General features: G+C 45.2%; 1 protein-coding gene across 1 annotated transcript in view; it reads right to left on the bottom strand.

Annotated features, from left to right (window-relative positions):
• dock1 (dedicator of cytokinesis 1) overlaps positions 1 to 19,988 on the bottom strand; it is a 201,741-nt gene that overhangs the window by 155,029 nt on the left and 26,724 nt on the right. The window contains exons 2-12 of the mRNA XM_047032175.1: positions 11,359 to 11,442; positions 9,504 to 9,544; positions 9,072 to 9,127; positions 8,717 to 8,813; positions 8,203 to 8,351; positions 6,905 to 7,040; positions 5,511 to 5,668; positions 5,204 to 5,285; positions 4,557 to 4,692; positions 3,291 to 3,363; positions 769 to 848 (exon numbers count right to left, since the gene is read on the bottom strand). Coding sequence (XP_046888131.1) covers positions 769 to 848; positions 3,291 to 3,363; positions 4,557 to 4,692; positions 5,204 to 5,285; positions 5,511 to 5,668; positions 6,905 to 7,040; positions 8,203 to 8,351; positions 8,717 to 8,813; positions 9,072 to 9,127; positions 9,504 to 9,544; positions 11,359 to 11,442 — 1,092 coding nt within the window. The remainder of the gene's footprint in view (positions 1 to 768; positions 849 to 3,290; positions 3,364 to 4,556; positions 4,693 to 5,203; positions 5,286 to 5,510; positions 5,669 to 6,904; positions 7,041 to 8,202; positions 8,352 to 8,716; positions 8,814 to 9,071; positions 9,128 to 9,503; positions 9,545 to 11,358; positions 11,443 to 19,988) is intronic.

Here is a 19,988-nt window from a genome sequence, read left to right as displayed (position 1 = left end):
GGAGGGGCATGGTGTTCCTACAGACCTCATCTTGGGTGGCAGCTCATGTTCCACCAGGGAACGTCCAGATGATGAGAAACAGGTTTCAAATAGAAACTGAAACACTTAACATCAGACCTTCTAACATGGTTCACCTGATAAAACCCAGTGGCTACCTAGGATTGCTATATAGAGAGGCATAAGTCAAAATCGTTGGCAGGCATTGAACTGTCATAATTTTGTGCAAACTTTTCCCCCTCAGTACCAAAAATACAGATTGACCTAGATACAAGAGACAACTCTCAATAATTAAACAGCTCTCAATAGAAGTGTAAAACAGGATTTTTAGACTAACAGTCTGCAGTGAACATCAGCTGACAGTCAACTGAATAGCAGAGGTCATATACCGTTTCTTCCAGAACATTCCAACAGTCCCTGCAGCAGTACAATTTAATTGGGCTGTAATGTTACTACTATGATGTCTTTATAATAATGATAAATGTACCAGAAATGTGCAGTAAATTGTAGAATATGACCTAAAATACTTTTAGGATTGTATATTATATGCATAATAGAATATCCTTATATAGTTCTATAACATATGCTGTATATATAGTATTTACTGTACTATAGTTGTGTCATTTGGAGACATTCTGTTCCTTACGTGTTATTAACATATGTGTTATGGTACTGTTATGTGTGACTGTGCCCATTAAATAGGAGAAATAACACATCTCAGTAAAATGCACAATGCTATTGAGAAACCTTGTTTACTCCAGGTCACAGTACCTTGGCCCTTGTGATTGACCTCTTTGGCGGCGATGACTTTGTTGATGACTGTCTGGAGGAAGTCGTTCTCCCCCGCCACCCTGGGTGAAAAACGGGAGATGTTCAGCTGCTTGTGGCGGATGGCGTCATCCAACGCTAGCCTGGAGTATGCACACAACAGGCAAACACCACAGGGAAGAGAGGAAAGAGCAGGAGGAGAGGGCAGAGAGACGAGACAGGGAAGAGAAGAAGGGAAGGAACAGGAGGAGAGGGCAGAGACACGGGACAGGGGGTGACGGGCGTGAAAGAAGGGATGGGGGAAAGAGGATGGGAAAGAGGAAAAAAACACCAAACAGTGATGCAAAGTACCGTGACAGAGACAAAAGCCATTTGTTAGCCAACAGTTGGGCAAGATGGGTAAATGACAGAAACACAGAGAAATCATCAGTTTAGAAGAAGGCACCCATGTCTGCCCCCCTTGAAGCCCAGCAAAAGTGGGAAGCGAGGTTCCTTTCAAACCGCTCCGAACTCTGTTTGACTGAAGGGAGTGAAGCTTTGAGCATCCGTCCAGTCACACAGAGACCCAACATGCCCAGCCACTAAGCATCTGAACCTACTACAAACACTGGTGTGCCCTGTGTGACAGCGTAGAGATCTAGTGAGTAGGGAGAGCCAGACTGAGTGAAGCCGTGGCTGAATAGCAGCAGGAAGCAGCTGTGACCAGGGGGGCATGTGATGGTGGGAGTACCCCCCCCCCCCTCCTCCTCCCACACACACACACACACACACACACACACAGTCAGAGAGGCTTTGTGTATGTGCAGGTCGTGGCACGCGTCTGCACTTGTCGAGCAGCGGTAAAAGACGGACAGAACGAGGGAGAGAGAGGGATAGAGCGAGGGAGAGAGGGAGAGCGAGGGAACGCAGAGGAGGAGAAGAGTCGGGACAAGGAAAGGAACAGAGTTGCTAGCATTGACAGGCCCCTTCAGGGACTACCCCCTCTTCAACCAGCGCTGCTACAAATGCACATGAAACACAACCAACGTCAACAACAGAGGGATTACCCCTCCATAACAACGTTACACAACGTCACGTTTGTCTCTCAGCAATACCCCCGCTTGCCCTGTGTGTCAGAACACCCTGGGGTGGGGGGTTTGCATTCTGAACATGTTTTGACATTATTTCAGGGAAATACGCCGGGGGGATAGAATGCCCATTGTTGGAATATTCATAACATTTAGCAGGAAGTAATGAAACAAACAAAAGTCCTCGTTCCATTACAAGGCAGTCGCAGTGAAACGAGAAGACCAGTTTTCCTGGCTTTTTACTCTTTATGATGGGGTGAGTGAAGGTGATCATAATCCCGGTCTTACTGGGGTAGAGCCACTGTGAAAACAACAACAAACTGCATTATGGTCTGACACCCGGTTGATTTATTTGGCTCATTTCCAAAGACGTTGTTTGAGAACTGTGTCCTTTCCAGAGTGCAGTGATAGTTTCCTGTTCCTCGGTCCTTGTCTCGAGAGCAGATGGAGTCAAGAGGACCGGCCGCCAACACTCCGGCTACACCGGCTTGGTTGAAAAGACGCTGCTATTTGTGCTGAACCACTTGTAATCGTGTTGTCCTACTGGAGGGGGTTGTAATTATGTCCATGATTTATGCACACCAATAAAATGTTAGCCGGAGTTGATATGCCAGCTAAACTGCCTGTATCCGCTAACATTTACAATTAAGACAGGAAATCGTGTTAAGGAGAAAGGTTACACTGGCTCTGCTGGTTCCTCCAAAGACAGGAACAGTTAATGAGATTGCCTTAATGAAGTCAGCAGGGAATAGAGGGAGCTCTACCGTCTAAAACTCACGCTAATCAAGTGTCAAGGATACCACACTTTTGTGAAAAAAACTGTGCCGCGTCTTGGCGTGCATCAAGCACTCCCCCTTATCCCCTTGCCACACACACACACTGTTTAAGCACAAGGCAGAGGAGAAGCATCTGTTGATAGTGACCTTTGTTGACTAGGGATGCACCAAAATTTAAATTCTGGTTCGAAACCAAAACCGAAAAAACCCTTAAACCCTTACACTGGACAACCTAATGGGTGTGCATTATATAAGGATAATTCACAGATAGCTGAAAATAGTTTAAGTTAGTATGAATTTCTTTTCAGGAGTTATGGATAAGGGGCTAATGTCACTTCAATAAAACAACTTGTAACTTATTGACAGTCCCTAACTGCTCTTGGCGGACCTAAGATATCTAACAGGGAATATATTTTGAATATCCAACCTGAAACTTTTTAATTCGGTCCCGTGATCATGGTTGGATCGAACAAGTGAAACCTGAGCACTTTTGGGCGGCATATATTTTCGGTTTATATAGATTTTTCGTCCGAAATTTTGGTGCATCCCTATGTTGACATTCCTTAGCCCTGTTCCATTGAATGTTATGTAAGTGCGAATGAAGACCGGAGTGTGTGAGTTTGAATGAGGACCAGAGTGTGTGAGGTCCGTGGTGTGTGAGGACCGTGATGGTCATACTCACGGCTGGAATGGGATGAAATGCTGCTTGTCCTCGTCGTCCGTCTTGCCATTGATGATGTCAGTGACGTCCATTACTGGAAGAAGGGGGAAACCAAGAAGGTGGGTTTGGGGAAGAGGAGGGAGTTTAGGGTGGTTTAGTCACAGTTCTATGGGCGTATGTGAAGCCCTCTGTGACATTGCTTGTAAAAAGGGCTATATGAATAAAATGACATTCGATTTGGAGGGGGAAAGTGTCACAACATGGTCAGACCTCTAAGAAGAAGAATGGTAAAGAAGACCCAACTTCAACTATCAGGCCTGTGTGGTTAGCCATGTCCCCCCGCCCACCACATCACTTTCATCAGCCAGCCTCCAGAGGACTCCTGGGCCTGTGATGAAATTCCCCAGCGCCCCCCCCACATTTCAAGTGACACCAGGCAGCCTTTGATTCCCCAGGCCTGACCCACATAGGCAGCTTTGTAGCGGGGAGAAACACTGCAGAAAGCATTTCCCCGCCTGACTTCAAAAAACGCATTTGATGTCAAAAACTGACATTCACATCTCCCACACTCCCTCCCCTCTTTCTCTCCCATCCTTCTTCTCTCTCCCTAACTCCCTCCTTCTTTCTCTCCATCCTGCTCTTACCCTACCTGCCTCTCTCACTACCTCCTTCTCTTTCATCTTCCCTCTTTCTCTCACTACTTCCCTCTCTTTCACCCTCCCTCCGTTTCTCTGTCCACTTACCACACTCTAACCTACCTCCCTTTCTCTACCTTTCCCCCTCAACCTCACTCCCTCTCTATCTACCTCCTTCCATCCCCTCTCTACATCTCTCTACCTCCCTCCCTCCACCTCACTCCCTCTCGATCTACCTCCCTCCCTCCATCCCCTCTCTACCTCTCTCTACCTCCCTCCTTCCACCTCACTCCCTCTCGATCTACCTCCCTCCCTCCATCCCCTCTCTACCTCTCTCTACCTCCATCCCTCAGTTCCTCTCACTCCTCCTTGTTGTATCTCTCTTATCTGAGAGGAGAAGCGACAGCACAATGCCAATTAAATTAGTTTCCTACAGAGCAGCTTGTCCACAGAGAGGATCCAGACCCTACTTATTAGCCTCACCCAAAAAATCTCGACATTTCTGACAGATGTCTTCGTTCGCTCGTTTCGGCGGGCTTGATAGACCTCTCACACAGAGGGGCAGGGCGCCCCGATGGCCCACCGGGCTAGTGTGCGTACCTGGACCTACAGGACTGGGACTAGTGTTTCTGGACAACTCAGGCAAGGTTACCTGCCACTCCGAAGGGTCTTCTCAACCCCGACGTCAGCTTCTTGGTGTTGTTGTCACGCAGCTCCATGCGGCCCACCCTGACAATCTGACACACAAAGCTGATCTTCTCTCTCTTCAGATCCTCGCTTCCCAGGTCCTGGGGGAGACGAGACAAGGCAACAAGAGAGAGACAATGGGTTGTCATGGACTGCCCCTGCTGAGAACGTGGGCATCTCAGAATGTTTACATTGGAGTTGACTGTGTGGGGACTTATTAGGCAATGACATTTGCCACGTCCATGCAAGCATTGATGAATTGATCGAACCTTTTCAGGGACTGTTAAGGAGGCACTGTTCGGCGCAAATTGCCTTGACACAACTTTGATTGTGTCCTCATTTCCTGCTCTAAACCCATGTGCACCCACCCCCAGCCCTCCCTAGGGGGGCCCAGTGACGCTCCTGTGCCCTTGTATGGCCATTAGTGAGGTGACCCCTTCCATAGCTCTCCTCGGTAAATACAGCAAGCCTTTCCTTTCTTTTCTTTTCTTAAACAAGCTGGATAAACATCGCCTCAACCTCAACTCTACCGACATGTATGGTTAACCGGTACACAGCCAGCACACCCACAAGTATTCAAGCTTGAGGTCACCCACACGCACACACACTCACCGTGAATACTGATCGAAGGTTGTGAAGTTGGTCTATGTCTTTTACCAGCCCTGAACTTGACCATCGCACCAGATAATTTTCACTAAGGGGGAGAAAAGGTTAACTGAAATCACGACATTGCAATTACACGTTCAATACTATACACTGACCCAACACTACACACACTCTGTTTGGAAACAATTCACCTCACTAGTGTTTGTCTCTTGTAGAAATCCTGGAACAAAGCCAGACGCCCTGGTCAGAGAGCTAGACTCGCTGTCATCAGACCAGTGGCGCTGTGTTCATGTGGTTCCTGTTGAACACGCACCTGATGAACTTGGACTCCACAGGGTCGTAGAGAGACATGAGCACCTCGGCGTCCTCCCCTATCTTGCACACCACGTTCTTCAGAGTCACAAAGAGGGCAAAAGAGGGCGTGGAGGCAAACTTGGCTTGGCGACTCAGGTCGATATTCTGCTTCTGGGACTGCGGGGGAGAGGGAGAGAGCGCAAGAGAGAGAGAGCAAGAGAGTGAGAAAGACGCTGCCTTCAATTTAGGGGGCAAGCACTCTTCAGTAGGCCACCTGTCACAGCCCCGGCCCGGGGAAGGTTGCGTAGGAGGTGGCCGGCCCTGGGGACACCATCGAGGGGGGAGGGGACCGAGTAGGCAAATAGAAACGCCCTCCGTGATGCAGAGGACAAAGTGACGATCACGGGGGTTATTTATCGTCCGTCAGGATGAGGGGTAAGGGTGGGGTCTTTGACAGTTTGATGTGTTTATAAATCAATCTGTTGGACTGAAAGGGTGATAGTGGTGGCGTGAGGTGGGGGTATATTAAATGTATTAAGCGTGTTAACATACAAAATGACGCGCCTTTACACAAAAGGACCAGACAGGAGATCTTCCTTAGCGTCACACACAATCGTTGCGAGATGTGTTTTTTTTATTGGTCTGATCTTCTGAACAGTCTATAAACTGTGCGCGTGTGTATTTATGTGTGTGAGAGCGTATGTGTTGGTCCTGGGTAACTGCCAGCCAAAAACCCAAATTAACATTCCTAGCGGGTGACCTGAGAGAATTTCAAATTGCCCGTCCATATGCAAAGCGGGGAAGATGAAAAGGTCACGTAATGAGAGTGTGTAGCGGAACGGGGAGCTGAGTTCCAGAACCCTGCTACCTGCACAGATGAAATTCAGGATGCTGGGTCAGGGACCTGAGGGGTGGTTACGATGGAGGCACTTGAATGTTATTCCTTTTCTCGGTTGCCCAGGTAAGCCCTTTTTCCTCTGAGAGTTCAAGTGTGTGTATGTGTGTGTGTCTACAGGCAGATGAGGCCGGTGCTCAGCTCCCTCTCTCTGTCTCAGCTGTCAGAGAGCCCTCACCCTGCTAAATGCACATCATTGCGCCAATGTGATGCATGATAGTTGCCTGGATCTTACACTTCCTGGTATGAACACACTCAGACTCTCTCTACTCTCCCTCTTTCTCCATCTCTTTTCCCCTCCCTCTCACCCACCCTTCCTACCACTCTTTCCCTCTCTCTTTCTACCTCCATCTCTTGCTCACCCTTGCTTTCTCTGCCTCTACCTTTCTCTCTTCCTGCCTTACTCACCCAACCCCCTCTCCCCCTCTCTCCCCCTCTACCTTCTCTCTATCCTTCCCTTACTCACCCCCCACCCCCCATCCCTCTACCATCTGTGGCCAGCTGTGGTGTCTGGCTACCTTCTCCTCCTGGATCCTCTCCTCTATCTGCCTCGAGGCTGCTTCGTGGGCCCTGAAAAGGCTGATAGTGCTTGTCAGCTCAGGGTCCAGGATGTTGCCGTCCTTGTCTCGCACCACCAGGTCCAGGTCCAGGTACCTGGTACACAGAAGAAAGTCCATGCAATCATTCTGATGGTGCATGTGCTCAGATGATCCACCTTTGATAGAGATAATGAGGGAGGCAGAGAGAGAGAAGGATGGTGGCAATAAGAGAGCGAGGTAGAGAGACGTGTAGTAGCTGACATTCTGCAACTAGACCTACTATAATGTTTCTGTGGAGACAGACAGACATTAGGTGTTACTTTGTCGTTAACTTTTTTACCCTACAATCTGAGTGATTAAATGTTAATTTGATGTTATTTAACTGAACGCTTTATGGAAGCGTTTAAACTTGCTTGTTCATCTTTATCGCACCACAAACTAATGTTGTTTGTCAATCTTATACACTCACGCTGACAGACACATTTCCACTTCTTCAAAGGACAGACTGACAAACTGCCTGTGTGTTGAATGTATCTGGTCTGTGAAAATGGTCATACGTATATCCAGTATCTGTATATTTCCACTACGGAGTGGACATATACTATGGCTGATGTCACGGAAATACAAGTGCCGTAACTAACTCTGGCGGCAGCTGAGAACCTGTCTTTACTAGAACACCATCTGAGCTCTCCCTAGAGCTCTAGCTGAGTCTCTCTCTTTCTTCCAACATCCTGCTCTCTCTTTGTCTCTCTCTCCCTAGAGCCCTAGGGCTTCTCTCTCTCTTCTCCATTCTCACTACAGCCCTTGCTGATCCTCTCTCCCTCTCACACTCCACATTTTTTTTCAGAGGAGGAAATGACAGCAAGGTGTGATCCTCCTAGCGGCCCGCTATGACACCTTCATCACCCTGTGCTCCCTGCCATAATGGGGGGGGGGGGCACCTCTCTTTTCCTGGGCTGCCCCAAACCCAGCATGGGCTCCTTTGGTGGTGCACAGGGAAGGCTGAGCAAGCTCTATAATATTACTATACTATGCTATTATCTACTTCTATCTATCTAGGGGGTCAGATGGCTGAGCGGTTAGGGAATCGGGCTATTAATCATAAGGTTGTCGGCTCGATTCCACTTGACCCTACTTGCCTTGGGGGGAAAGCCCTCTGGATACGAGTGTCTGCTAAATGACTAAATGTAAATGTACTTCAGCGTGTTTATTGGCTGAGCCAAGTCTCGCTCTCTAAGCCTAGCCATCTGGAGGAGGACGGGGAGTTTGTCCCTCACTTGTTTCCATAGTCAATCTTGGAGGTGACTCTCTGCTTCAGCTCGGTAAGCTCATCCTGAGGGAGGGTGCCCGACAGGATTTGCGATCGCCACTCGATGAGGTCGTAGATCATGTCCCGGACCGAGTTGAACATCTCTCTCCTGTCCCCCTGCGGAACCAGGGCACGCACACAGATGATCGAGATCAAAGTCATATGACGAAACATTTTCTCTGTACTTTCTATTTACTCACAATCACTGTATTTACTATTCCCCATTGTCACATATTCAGTCTTCCTCAAATGGAGCTCAGCACACCGAATAATGAAAACCATATTCACATGCTTTGGAACAGTGACACTAGCCACAACTGTTAGCCAACTATTGACCAACTGGGTTAACGAGCATGTGTGTGTGTGTCAACTAGTATAATTTAGATATTTATGTGAGTTGCATAGTGTGTATTCAATAGTGTGTGTACGAGTGCAGGTGTGTGAGTGAGTGTAGGTGTGTGCAGGTGTGTGTGTGGACTCACAACGTAGAGGTCCCTCCATATGGAGGCCCACTCTCGCAGGGTGGTGGTGACCTCCTGGACCAGGGGCAGCTCAGTGGGGATGACAGTCTCCTTTTGCCTGCCAGGGACCGGTCACACACACGTCAACACATACACATTCCAACAAAAACACCACTGGCTGGTTGATAAAAGCTGAATACTGGTTGCTTCCATTTTAAATTCCAATTAGTTACAAACTGCATACGCAATCTGCCACGCAGGCTTTTCGAATACAGCAAATCAATTCACGAGAAAACTCAATGTGTCATAAATGACCATATAAAAACCTTTAGAATCCATAAAGTCAAGACTTATTTATTGGAACAGATGTACTGACCCATTGCCCTCAACTGTGGCCTCCTTTAGGTGAATGAAGCAGGCAGGAAAGATGCCCTGCAGGGGAGAGACCGAACACGTAGAATTAAACAAGCTGACAGTCCTGGTGAGATTGTGTCTATCAGCTGGGAACTGGCGGGGTATAGGAACAGGAACCCAAACCCAACACAAGATTAATGGGATGAATGGGAACCTGTTAGCAAGAACATGCAAAGAAATCTCGCTAGCACTGTTGTTGATGATCTGACAACATATATGAACTTCATCACTTGAGCACCAATTAGCAGAACATGCACGTCGTACATCTCAACATTCCACTTCCGTGTTCCGATAGGTCATGCTTACGTCATAACTATGGATATACATTAGGTCCAAATGCGTTTTGGAAAATAACATATAACATTCAGCCAATGTTCTGCAGGTACCAACTCACTTTCTTGGACTTTCTTCTCAATCTGTGGCCTCGGTACCAGCCTAAAAGACAAGGAAGGATAAAGACAGAGGCAGCATTTCCTGAAAAGCTTTTGCATTGCTGTTGTAGAAAATAAGGAAGAGGCATCTTTCCATGGTGAATCATTTTGTTGTGCTAAAGTGAATCAGAGGGGGTTGGGGTGGGAGGGGGTTGGGGGGTCAGGTGGTCTAGCATGACATTATCAAACACGCTTACAATAACATCCAATCTAGGGATGCACCAAATCCAGGATTTGGACGAACATTGGGCTTTTTGACGGAGTTCCGTTTTTGGCTTAACCTTAAAAAAAATTCCACCGAACCGAACCCTACGCTTGCACCACGTGCGCTACGCTGGTCGACATGATGACGCCGCCATTGCTTAGGCTACGGGAAGGTGTTTACAGGTGGACCGTTAGGCCGTGTTCACACTTGACTTATTTGTTCAACTGCCAGCGCCTTTTTTACATGCAACCCTATGGGAAAAGGAAAAAACTTTTTTTGAAGTGCAGCGCCCGACGCCTTTTTGAGTTCAATTTTCTCAACTTTTCAGAAAAGCGCTGGGTGACATCAAGCGCCTTTTTTTTACAGCTGACCAATCAGCACGAGGAGAGTAGGTACGCGTGTACCTTCCCTAGTAACCTTCTACCTTAGTTACCGGTGCCCTTAGTTAAACGGCACCTTGGCTGTACACCCTCCTCCTCAAATGCCAAAGCTAAAGCCACTTAGTTGTGGCAACAAGTATGGATCCCAGATACAAGGCAACATTTTGGGCGAGTGACACAGAACAGTGCAGATCAAAGTTGCTTGTGCAGGTGGCTGTATCCCCTTTATCTGAATCAGATCAAGACACATCTGCTAGGCCTACTACTACAGCAACTGAACAGCCTGAGGAGGAACAAGGCCCGACAGTTTGCACTAAATGACACTGTTCAGGAATATGGAGCGGCTGGGACGGTCTGTACCGCAGCAATACTGAGGCAGTCACATCGGGTGCTGACGTGGAGATAAGTGTTTTTTTCAGTGAGCTTCTGATTCCTCTTAGAGATGATCCTCTTCAGTGGTGGAAGACAAACCAGCAGCAATTTCCACTGCCGGCGAAAACGGCAAAGATCTACCTCTGTGCACCACCAACCTCTGTGCCCAGTGAAAGACTTTTCAGTACTGCTGGGGACATGCGTTCCCACACTCGCAACCGGGGGTCGACTCTTAATGTTGAGCGTCTTGTTTTCCTGAAAGGAAACTCTCATTTCATTTGAAAGGTTTGTGGTTATAGGTTAATTATGATGGAGGAGAAGTGTGTGTTTAGGCCTACAATTTTTTTTACGTAGTTTAAACATTGTTTCTAAACTAAACAACATCCTACTATCCATGTTTATTGAGTGAATGTTGAATAACATTAATTTCAGTTAAGTCACCAAACATATTCTGAAAAGAAAAAAAAGAAAAACACTTTTCTTTGCATTGTTGCACTTTTGTTAAAAGGTTTTGGTTTGTACTTGGGGGTAGCCTACTTTTTTACAGTTAAAATAAAATAAGATCAAAGATACACTGCTGTGGACGTTGTTTACTTCATTCATGTGTTTACTGTGTTAATGGACTGATGATGGGAGTAGGATTCGGTATTCGGTTTTCGGCAGAATCTTAACCATTGGACTCGTTATTCGGCCAAACCCCAAAAATCTGGATTCGGTACAATCATATAGAACCATATCCAATTATTGGAGGTGTGTCATGAACACAGACAAAACCCTGCTTGTCCCTCCAGGTGGTGGTGAGGGGGGACAAGGAGGCACGTCGAGCCTGTCGTCATGGGCACCGTGTGTCATCATTCTCACCTTCGTACGTCTCCAGGATGTGTACAGTGTCTCCAATCTGTAAGGACAGCTCCTCGTCACCGCGGGCATCGTAGTTATAAATCGCTAGAGGGAGAGGGGAGAACAGCCAATGAGAGGGGTGTAAATGAACGAGAGCTGAAAGCCAAAAAGGCAACTGTGTGCAGATCTGTAACACGAAGCAAACTTATACTTATAATACACAGACGCAATACAAAAAGTTTTAATTTCTTTTATAAATGCTTTTTGTCACTCTTTCCATCTGTCTGTGGGTTTTACAATAATTTAAGAGCTTGTGACACAATCTTGTAACTCCATTGGATCCTCAAACAGTTGTAAAAATCTACTCCCCCCCCCCCCCACACACACACACACACACGACCACAGCTGTATATCTGCAACAACAGCCCCTCTCTCAAACAGCCCCTCTCTCAGATTCAAGTGCTGTTGCTGGACAGTAGCACACTGGTGCCGTCTCCTGCTGTCACTGCTTAACAGCATGTAGCCACACCAGGCATGATGTGACCATTATCCCTGCCGCTGGGAACTCTTATAAGACATGCCACGACACGCACATACACACACACAATACTGTCAACCAAAGAGAAGGCAAAGCATGGCGAGACAAGGGTGACAGTGTGATAAGTGGCCATAGTGACAGAAGTGTGTGTATGTGTTTGTGTGAAGGGGGTTGTGAGACAACAGGGAAAGCACTCCGGGACTCATAGCTGGAGGTTTACTAAGCTGAAAGAAGGCTTCATTTAAGGTCTTCTCTCTACAGGTACCCCAGCCGCCCTACCACTCTGGTTTATCTGGGTCAATCTACTGTCTACAGTAGACCCATGTGTAACCCCCCCCTCCCTCCCTCCCTCCACCAACGCCCTCAAACTCCCACCCAGAGGAACTTATTAATTTCCAAAGTGCTGCAATGGTGTAGCATGGTGAAAGTGTGTTTATTTTGACAGCCAGTGTTGTTTCGTCTTATCTTGCCGAGTTAATTTGGAAGGCCATTTGTGCCAAAACCTGACAACACAGCTGTTCCGAACTTATAAGACGTAAAAAATTGGGTGCTACCACTTTGTTGAGGGGAAACCAGATAACAATCATTGCAAGAGAGAAAACAATTCCCCACAACCTATTGTATCTTGTTTGAATTACAGTTACGAAATTATATTAATTGGCAGTGACATTATCAACAACTGAATTTGTAAGCTACTGGTTACTTATTGAGAGAAAAATTAAGCTTGTATACAATATCATACTCACATTTAAATAAAGATGAACATGTTATATCGTTATGGATTAACCCGCACAAGTTGATCTCCCCACACAAATGGACTGTCCCAAATACTAAATGATAGCTATGTAAGAGCGCCACATGATCACAGCGTAGAAAAAATAAATACAGGGAGGTGTAGCCTAACCTACAATTTCTTTTTCTGGGAGAATTGCTACGTTTGCTTGCGAGCCGCGCCATTTGTATGGAATGCCGTGTTGGTCAAATGTAAATAAATAGATAAATGAATTGAAACTGTTTTGTAAGAAAAAAAAAAAAAAAAAAAGCCTATGCCTGAAGTTTAACCTGCAACCCTTTGTTTACCAGCACAACCTCTCATCCGATTGAGCCATTCCCAGATCTAGACCTTGCCTATGGAGGTTTATAGGGGCCAAAACTAAATAAATAAATACTTGTATAAATAAATAATTATATAACACAAAGCTTAAATAAATGACTATTTATTTAATGAAATGCCTAATTGACATACAAAATATATAAAGTAAAAATTAAATGAGACACTAAATATATAAATGTTACATGTATTTGTGTGTATATGTTAGGGCTGTCAAGGGATTAAAATATTTAATCACAATTAATCGCATTATTTCACATGATTAAGCGCTATTAATCGCAATTAATCGCAAACTATTTAGTCTGTTAAAATGTTACCCCAATAAATGATTTAAAAATACAAAACATTAAAAGGTGTACTTAAAAACTTAAAAAACTTATAGGCCTAACTGGATGATCATGTCCATATAAGAAGTTCAGATGGAACACAACTTAAATTGTGAGGGAGTTTTATTCACTCACAAACTATACTGCTGTAGCTTTAATAAACATCTACAAAATTTGACTTCTGGAAAATAAAATACATTTAGGACATGTTGTCTCATAGCCTACTACGATATCCTGCTCCATAATATTCAAATCTCACTCAAACATACTTCAGATACTTAAGCAACCACAGTTTGACCTTAATATTGAACAAGACAGTTTCTATTTTGTTGAACTCAGTCAGCTGCTCGCTTCTTTTGCGAGTGTTGTCTGCCATTTGTTACAGGAGCGAACGCTGCTGCTGCTACTGCTACAGTGCTAACGCTGCTGCTGCTAGCTGTGTGCTTTGCTTGCATGCGATAGTTTAGGCTGGAAGTACTCCGGTGATAACTAAACTCAGCCTGAAAATTAGTACACACAGCCTTAGTTTTGTCTACCGAGCCGTCTCGCAACTTTGTGAAATGGAACTTCCCATCTAAAAGCCCTTTCTCCATCATTCAGCTACCGTCGGCAGTCGAAGTCATGTGACGACAGGCAATTCCCAGGGTCAAAAAGAAACCTGTGTTAACGGCAAACAAATATTTTGTCGCGTTAAAGTGAGATTGTGTTAACGCGTTATTAACTTTGACAGCCCTAATACATAAATATATACGTTACAATGTGTTCACGTGTATTTATTTATCCTTACATTTATTTATATATTTATTTATCCTTACATTTATCTATGGTGTAACTTGCTGCAGCAAAATAAATCCGTCGTCCGCCGTCACCAGGTCAAGGGGCGGGTTAAAGCCTCTGATTGGTGGTTCAACTTGAAAAAGAACAGCTTTTGACTCATTCAAGATGGCAGAACGTAGTGCGGATTCAATGAATGAAATATTGCATGCTACAGTGGTCGAAGTTTTGTCAGTAGCTGAAGAGATGGTACAGTCGGCAACTGTAGGCTAAGTGGCCGGCTAGCTATCAATGGGAAAAATAATAAAAGGTTGACATCAGTGTGGCCATTTCAGCTAGCTAGTGTTGGGCTTTATTATTGGCAGAGACCTGAACACCCAACCCGTTTTGTCACTGACTGGTCATTAAAACGAGTCGAGTGGTTTGATTTAATATTGAAGAATTACATAATATCTGGGTTTGGGTATGCGGGAAACCCTGAAGTCCTCCACCATTATCCCTGTGCCCAAAAAGCCAAGGCCAACAGGACTTAATGACTACAGACCCGTCACCCTGACCTCTGTAGTAATTAAGTCTTTCGAGCGTCTGGTGCTTGCACACCTTAAATCCATCACAGACCCTCTACTGGACCCACTACTGGACCCAGCTAAACGCAGTGTGTTAAGCTGGGAACACAAGTCTCTGACTCCCAGTCCATCAGCACAGGATCTCCTCAGGGCTCCGTCCTTTCTCCTCTGCTCTTCTCCCTGTACACCAACAGCTGCACCTCCAGTCATCCATCCGTCAAACTCCTGAAGTTTGCGAATGACACCACCCTCATTGGGCTCATCTCTGGTGGAGAGTCTAATCAGACTCTAAAATAGGTGGGAAGCGGACAACCTGGTGACCTGGTGCAGCCAGAACAACCTAGAGCTCAATGCTCTCAAGACAGTGGAGATGGTTGTGGACTTCAGGAAGAACAAAGCCACACTCACCCCCATCACCCTGTGTGACTTCCCAGTCAACACTGTGGAGTCCTTCCGCTTCCTGGGCACTATCCTCTCCCAGGACATCAAATGGGAACTGAACATCAGTTCCCTCACCAAGAAAGCACAACAGAGGATGTACTTCCTGCGGCAGCTGAAGAAATTCAACCTGCCAAAGACCATGATGGTGCACTTCTACACAGCCATCATCGAGTCCATCCTCACCTCCTCCATCACCATCTGGCACGCTGCTGCCGCTGCCAAGGACAAGAGCAGGCTGCAGCGTATCATCCGCACTGCGGAGAAGGTGATTGGCTGCAATCTGCCTTCCCTCGAGGACCTGCACACCTCGAGGACCCTGAGGCGAGTGAAGAAGATTGTGGCCAACTCCTCACACCCTGGACACTCCCTGTTTCACTCACTCCCCTCCGGCAGAAGGCTGCAGTCCATCAGGACCAAAACCTCACGCCACAAAAACTGTTTCTTCCCTTCCACTATTGGCCTCCTCAACAGCTCCTGTTCGGATATAGTTTTTCCCCAAACGAGCTACTCCAGATCCAACTTCCCGACCAAATTTTTTTGTGGGCGGGGACAAGTTGGGCTGGTAGCCAGGCTGGGAAACACTAGCAGTCCCATGCATGTGCGCGAGTATGAACAATCTACTAGAATGCGTTGGTTAGTAATGCAGGTTGGTTAGAATTGTGAAATGTTTATTGTAAGCCAACAGAATCGAATATTCAGCCTTGTAATAATTGTTTAGCGCTAACTCACTGCAACTATTTAACAGAGTTTTCTTGCGATTCCATAAACATAGGCTACTGTTGAATGCTAAAGTCGCTCTTCCGTGGCAAAGCACAGCAAAAGTTGGAAAATTCAACTCGTGACACACCGGAGTTACCCAATCCAAATCCGTCCGAGTGCGGTAGACTAGACGCTACGGTGCGAATTGGATTGTCATTGCTTTTTAAGAATAATTAATATATCGTGATATACACCATTACCGTCAGTGCTTACGAATTATACCGTGATAAACATTTTGGGGCCATACCGCCCAGCCCTTATGTACCTAGGGGTGGGCGATATGGCCAAAATCTCCTATCACGGTATGAGTAATTTTATATGACGTTTGCGGTATATATCACGGTATAGTAATTGTTCTGTAAATTCAATTAAGAAATTGTACAAAATAACCATACCGTACTTCATCACCACACTTGATTATTTATTACAAACAAAAACACAGACAACACTTGAGTTAAAAACAAAAGACTCAAAAAAGTTACGAATACGAGTGTTCCGATTGGCTGATGCGCAGTCATGCCATCCGCATGGCGACCTACTCACTAATTAAATGCTAGTGTGATAATAAATGACAATTTGTTGTCATAATTTTGACAAGAGCCTCATTAGAGCCACTGGGTTTTTGCCACCCTTATTTGGCAACAAATAGATGTTAGTTTTTTTTTTGGGTGGGGGCTACTGAAAGTTGGGGGGGGGGGCTCCAGCTCCCCCAAAATAGGGCTAGATACGCCCATGATTGTCCATATAATATAAGACCATTTTACTTTAATTTTACATTTGTATGGCAGATCATATTTTTTCAAGAAAGCCTCTATTAAATACAGTACAACATGACAGTTTGTATGGTTTTAAATTGTAATTTCTTATCACACTAGCATTTAATTATCACGCCAAACAATTACACTGCACTAAACTGTAAGTCTAAATGTAAAGTGAAAATAACAAAACCAGTCAATATGATGACTTGAGCGAATATCATTCACGCCTTACTAAAACTGTGGCCACGCGAAAGAGAATGAGGAAACTTTCCTCTAATAAAAAATACAATATATATATCTGACAAAAATACCATGCGGGTCACGTGAAAAAAGGATCCAAAGACTCGTAGAAAGACCGAGTCGGGAAATGAACGAATTGTTTGTTTCCTCCAGCTACCAGTACAGAGCCTATGCAGGTCACGTGAAAAATTATCCAAAGACTCGTACCCAAAGACCGAGTCGGGAAATCCGTAATGCCCTCCGACGAACAGGGGGGGTTCAAAATAATTTGTTACACAGAACTTTATTATACTAAATATTATTCCAAAATGATTCACACCTTCACAAAATCAACCACAAACAAATAATTTCTGAATATGCAGGTAGAAACGATAGTGCTAAATAACTATTTAACTGGTCGGCTCCATGACACCGGGTAAGTAGCTCCTGAGACTTCTCACCAAAAGAACGAAGGGGAACCTTCGATTAAGACAGGTTCGTAGGTACCTAGCGAAAAGTAGCCTTAACTTTCCTAGATCTTTAACTACGGCACTAATGCTGAATGCTCGCTGATATAGCTGTCTGTCTTACTAGAACGGCGTGTGTATGCATCGTTGCTAACGTGTGCTGACGTTATGACTGTATGTATGTGAGAAAGACGCGTAAGTGATAGAGAGACGGAGGGAGAGCAGGGAAAGGAAATGCAGCTGAAAGAATTTGCTGCGTGTTTTAACCTAAATAGTGTTAGGTTTGATTCGGTGTTGATTCTGTGGCTTACAGCTACACAAATTTGTCTATGTGTGGGAAACACTGAAAAGTATCCCGCGTTTGAAACAGTATAGCCAAATCTCTCCCGGTAGACACATTTCTACCGTTGCACGGTATATACCGTCATACCGCCCAGCCCTAACTGTACCCGACACAATAACTTAACTAACAATTAACTAACCGTTAACTAACAGTTAACTAACACTAACAGACACTAACGTACTGCAACAAATCTTGGAATTAACAACATGGAGGGTGAGAGAACCAACTGAGCAGGGTGCAAAAATGTGGGGTTTACCAAACTGAACAACTGGAAATAAGACAACCATCAATACAAAAGCTTGTAAACTAAAGTGAAATAAATTACCCTAGTATGCAGGTCAAAGATTCCAATAAGTGAGAAATTGAGGTATTTGTCATGTCCCCGGCCTAGGCCAGACCGGGTTCTAATCTGTTTCTTCCAGGTCCATCAATCCATTCCACTTCTTCACTCCCTCCCGGCAGGCCCGTAAAGATTACCCCCGCAGCCCCCGCACCGCAAGGGGGCCTCGCAGGGATGGGGGGCCTTGCGTGGCAGGCCCCAAGTTTTTGTTATTTTTTTAATCCAATTTGAATTACATGGGATGTCTTATTATCTTGTCTGTGTTTCCAGAGTTGATATAAAATTTAATTGTGCTTTCTTTGTGGGTAAACACAGACCGGCGAGCCCGCTGCAAATAGGTAGCTAACTGTAGCGTAGCGCAGGAAAAATGAAATGCACATTTAAAGGCGGTGCCCAAAAGCGGCATTCAAAACAGAACATTTCTGAATTAAATGCCAAACTTCCCAAAATTACAAATGTCTTTTTCGACCAGCCGGTGAAGGATGCAGTCATCTGCCAGAAGAGACAGGTATTGTACTGTTCGCTATAGCTAACATTACTGTACCACGTAGCTAACGTTAGCCTATACTTTGACAGCTGTACTGCTATGTGTTGTGCTTCCTAGCGTTAACAGAGCCTCCTTTCCAAGAGCCAGGAAAATAAGCCTTGCTCCTTTATTGACTTCCTATCAAGCTGACAACATTGAAATGGAGTGAAAGTACAAAAAAAAGATAAAGTAGAAAAAGTGCTTAATTATAAAATATATAACACATAACTGACATTATTAGCAAATATGATAACGTATGCGACAGTAGTATCGTGCACTTGCAGTAATTGCGTTTGACTATTTAAACATACAAAAAAACATCAAAGTTACAATAAATCATTGTATTTCAGTTATATACATATTATGATCGTGTAAAACATACATGCTTTCTAAAAGATTCACACGTCAGAAAATTGCTCCATTTATGGTTTAGCGAACACGCTAATAATAAAACACAACTCCATACTATCAAGTGTGCCTGATTTAGCCACGGCCATCAAATTATTTCTGACAATACGCGTGACTGTCGCAAGCGCTGAAAGGTAATTTTCCAAGTTGAAACTGATCAAAACATATCTCAGAAGCTCCATGCCACAAGAGAGGCTGTCAGGTCTAGCCATCCTTTGCATAGAAAATGAATGTGCGCGCAGTTTAGATGTAAAGAGTGTGGTAAAAGACTTTGCACACAGATTTGCTAAAAGACGTGCACATGTGTAGGCTATTCACCTGCAAACCGTTTGAGCGTTTTTTTCTTATTGAATACATTTTCCTCACAAGACAAGCTTGAGTTTTGACATCTTGCATTTATTACACGGCTCTTCATGTTCCAAAAAGTTCAGTTGATCGCGTCCGGGTCCTGTTTGTCCCGTCAGTATTTGTATTAGGCTACATTATCCGTTACATACGTGTGTGTGTGTGGGGGGGGGGGGGGGGGGGGGGGCTCTCAGGCTTATTCTGTGGGGGGCCTCATGTGTTTCCGTTACGGGCCTGCCTCCCGGTAACTCAACTCACCTGCGGCTCATTCCCTCATCAACCCCACAGCTCTTAAACCCCGGGTTGTCACCCACTACTCGCCAGTTTGTTGAATCACCGACCCCACGTCTGTATTCCTGGCTTTCTGTGGTTTTGTGACAAGACTACGCCTGTTTTTGTGCTGACCTTGTTTCTGTCTCAACCAGATCACCGCTTCCAGTCCTCCTACCGGTACCCCGCTCCACCAGTTACCCTCAACCGTCCTCCCCATCTCTCTCTCAAATAAAATCTGCGCACATCCAGAACCTTGTGTGTCGTGCGTTGGGGTCCTCAGTACAGCCGTGACAGTATTAAATGTGTGTGTGTAAATATCTCACTCTTTTAGTCTAAATGCTTATTGGAATGCACAGATTTGATTGACTAAGTAGATATATCGGTTATAGGTCCGTGGTCCACATGTTACTGACCTCAATTCTAGGGCGGTTTGGGGGGTCAGGGTTATTGTTAAACA

Source organism: Hypomesus transpacificus, chromosome 13 (assembly GCF_021917145.1).
Source record: "Hypomesus transpacificus isolate Combined female chromosome 13, fHypTra1, whole genome shotgun sequence".
NCBI lineage: Eukaryota > Metazoa > Chordata > Actinopteri > Osmeriformes > Osmeridae > Hypomesus > Hypomesus transpacificus.
Note: the sequence above shows the minus strand (reverse complement) of the source record. Positions and strands in the feature narration are given on the sequence as shown.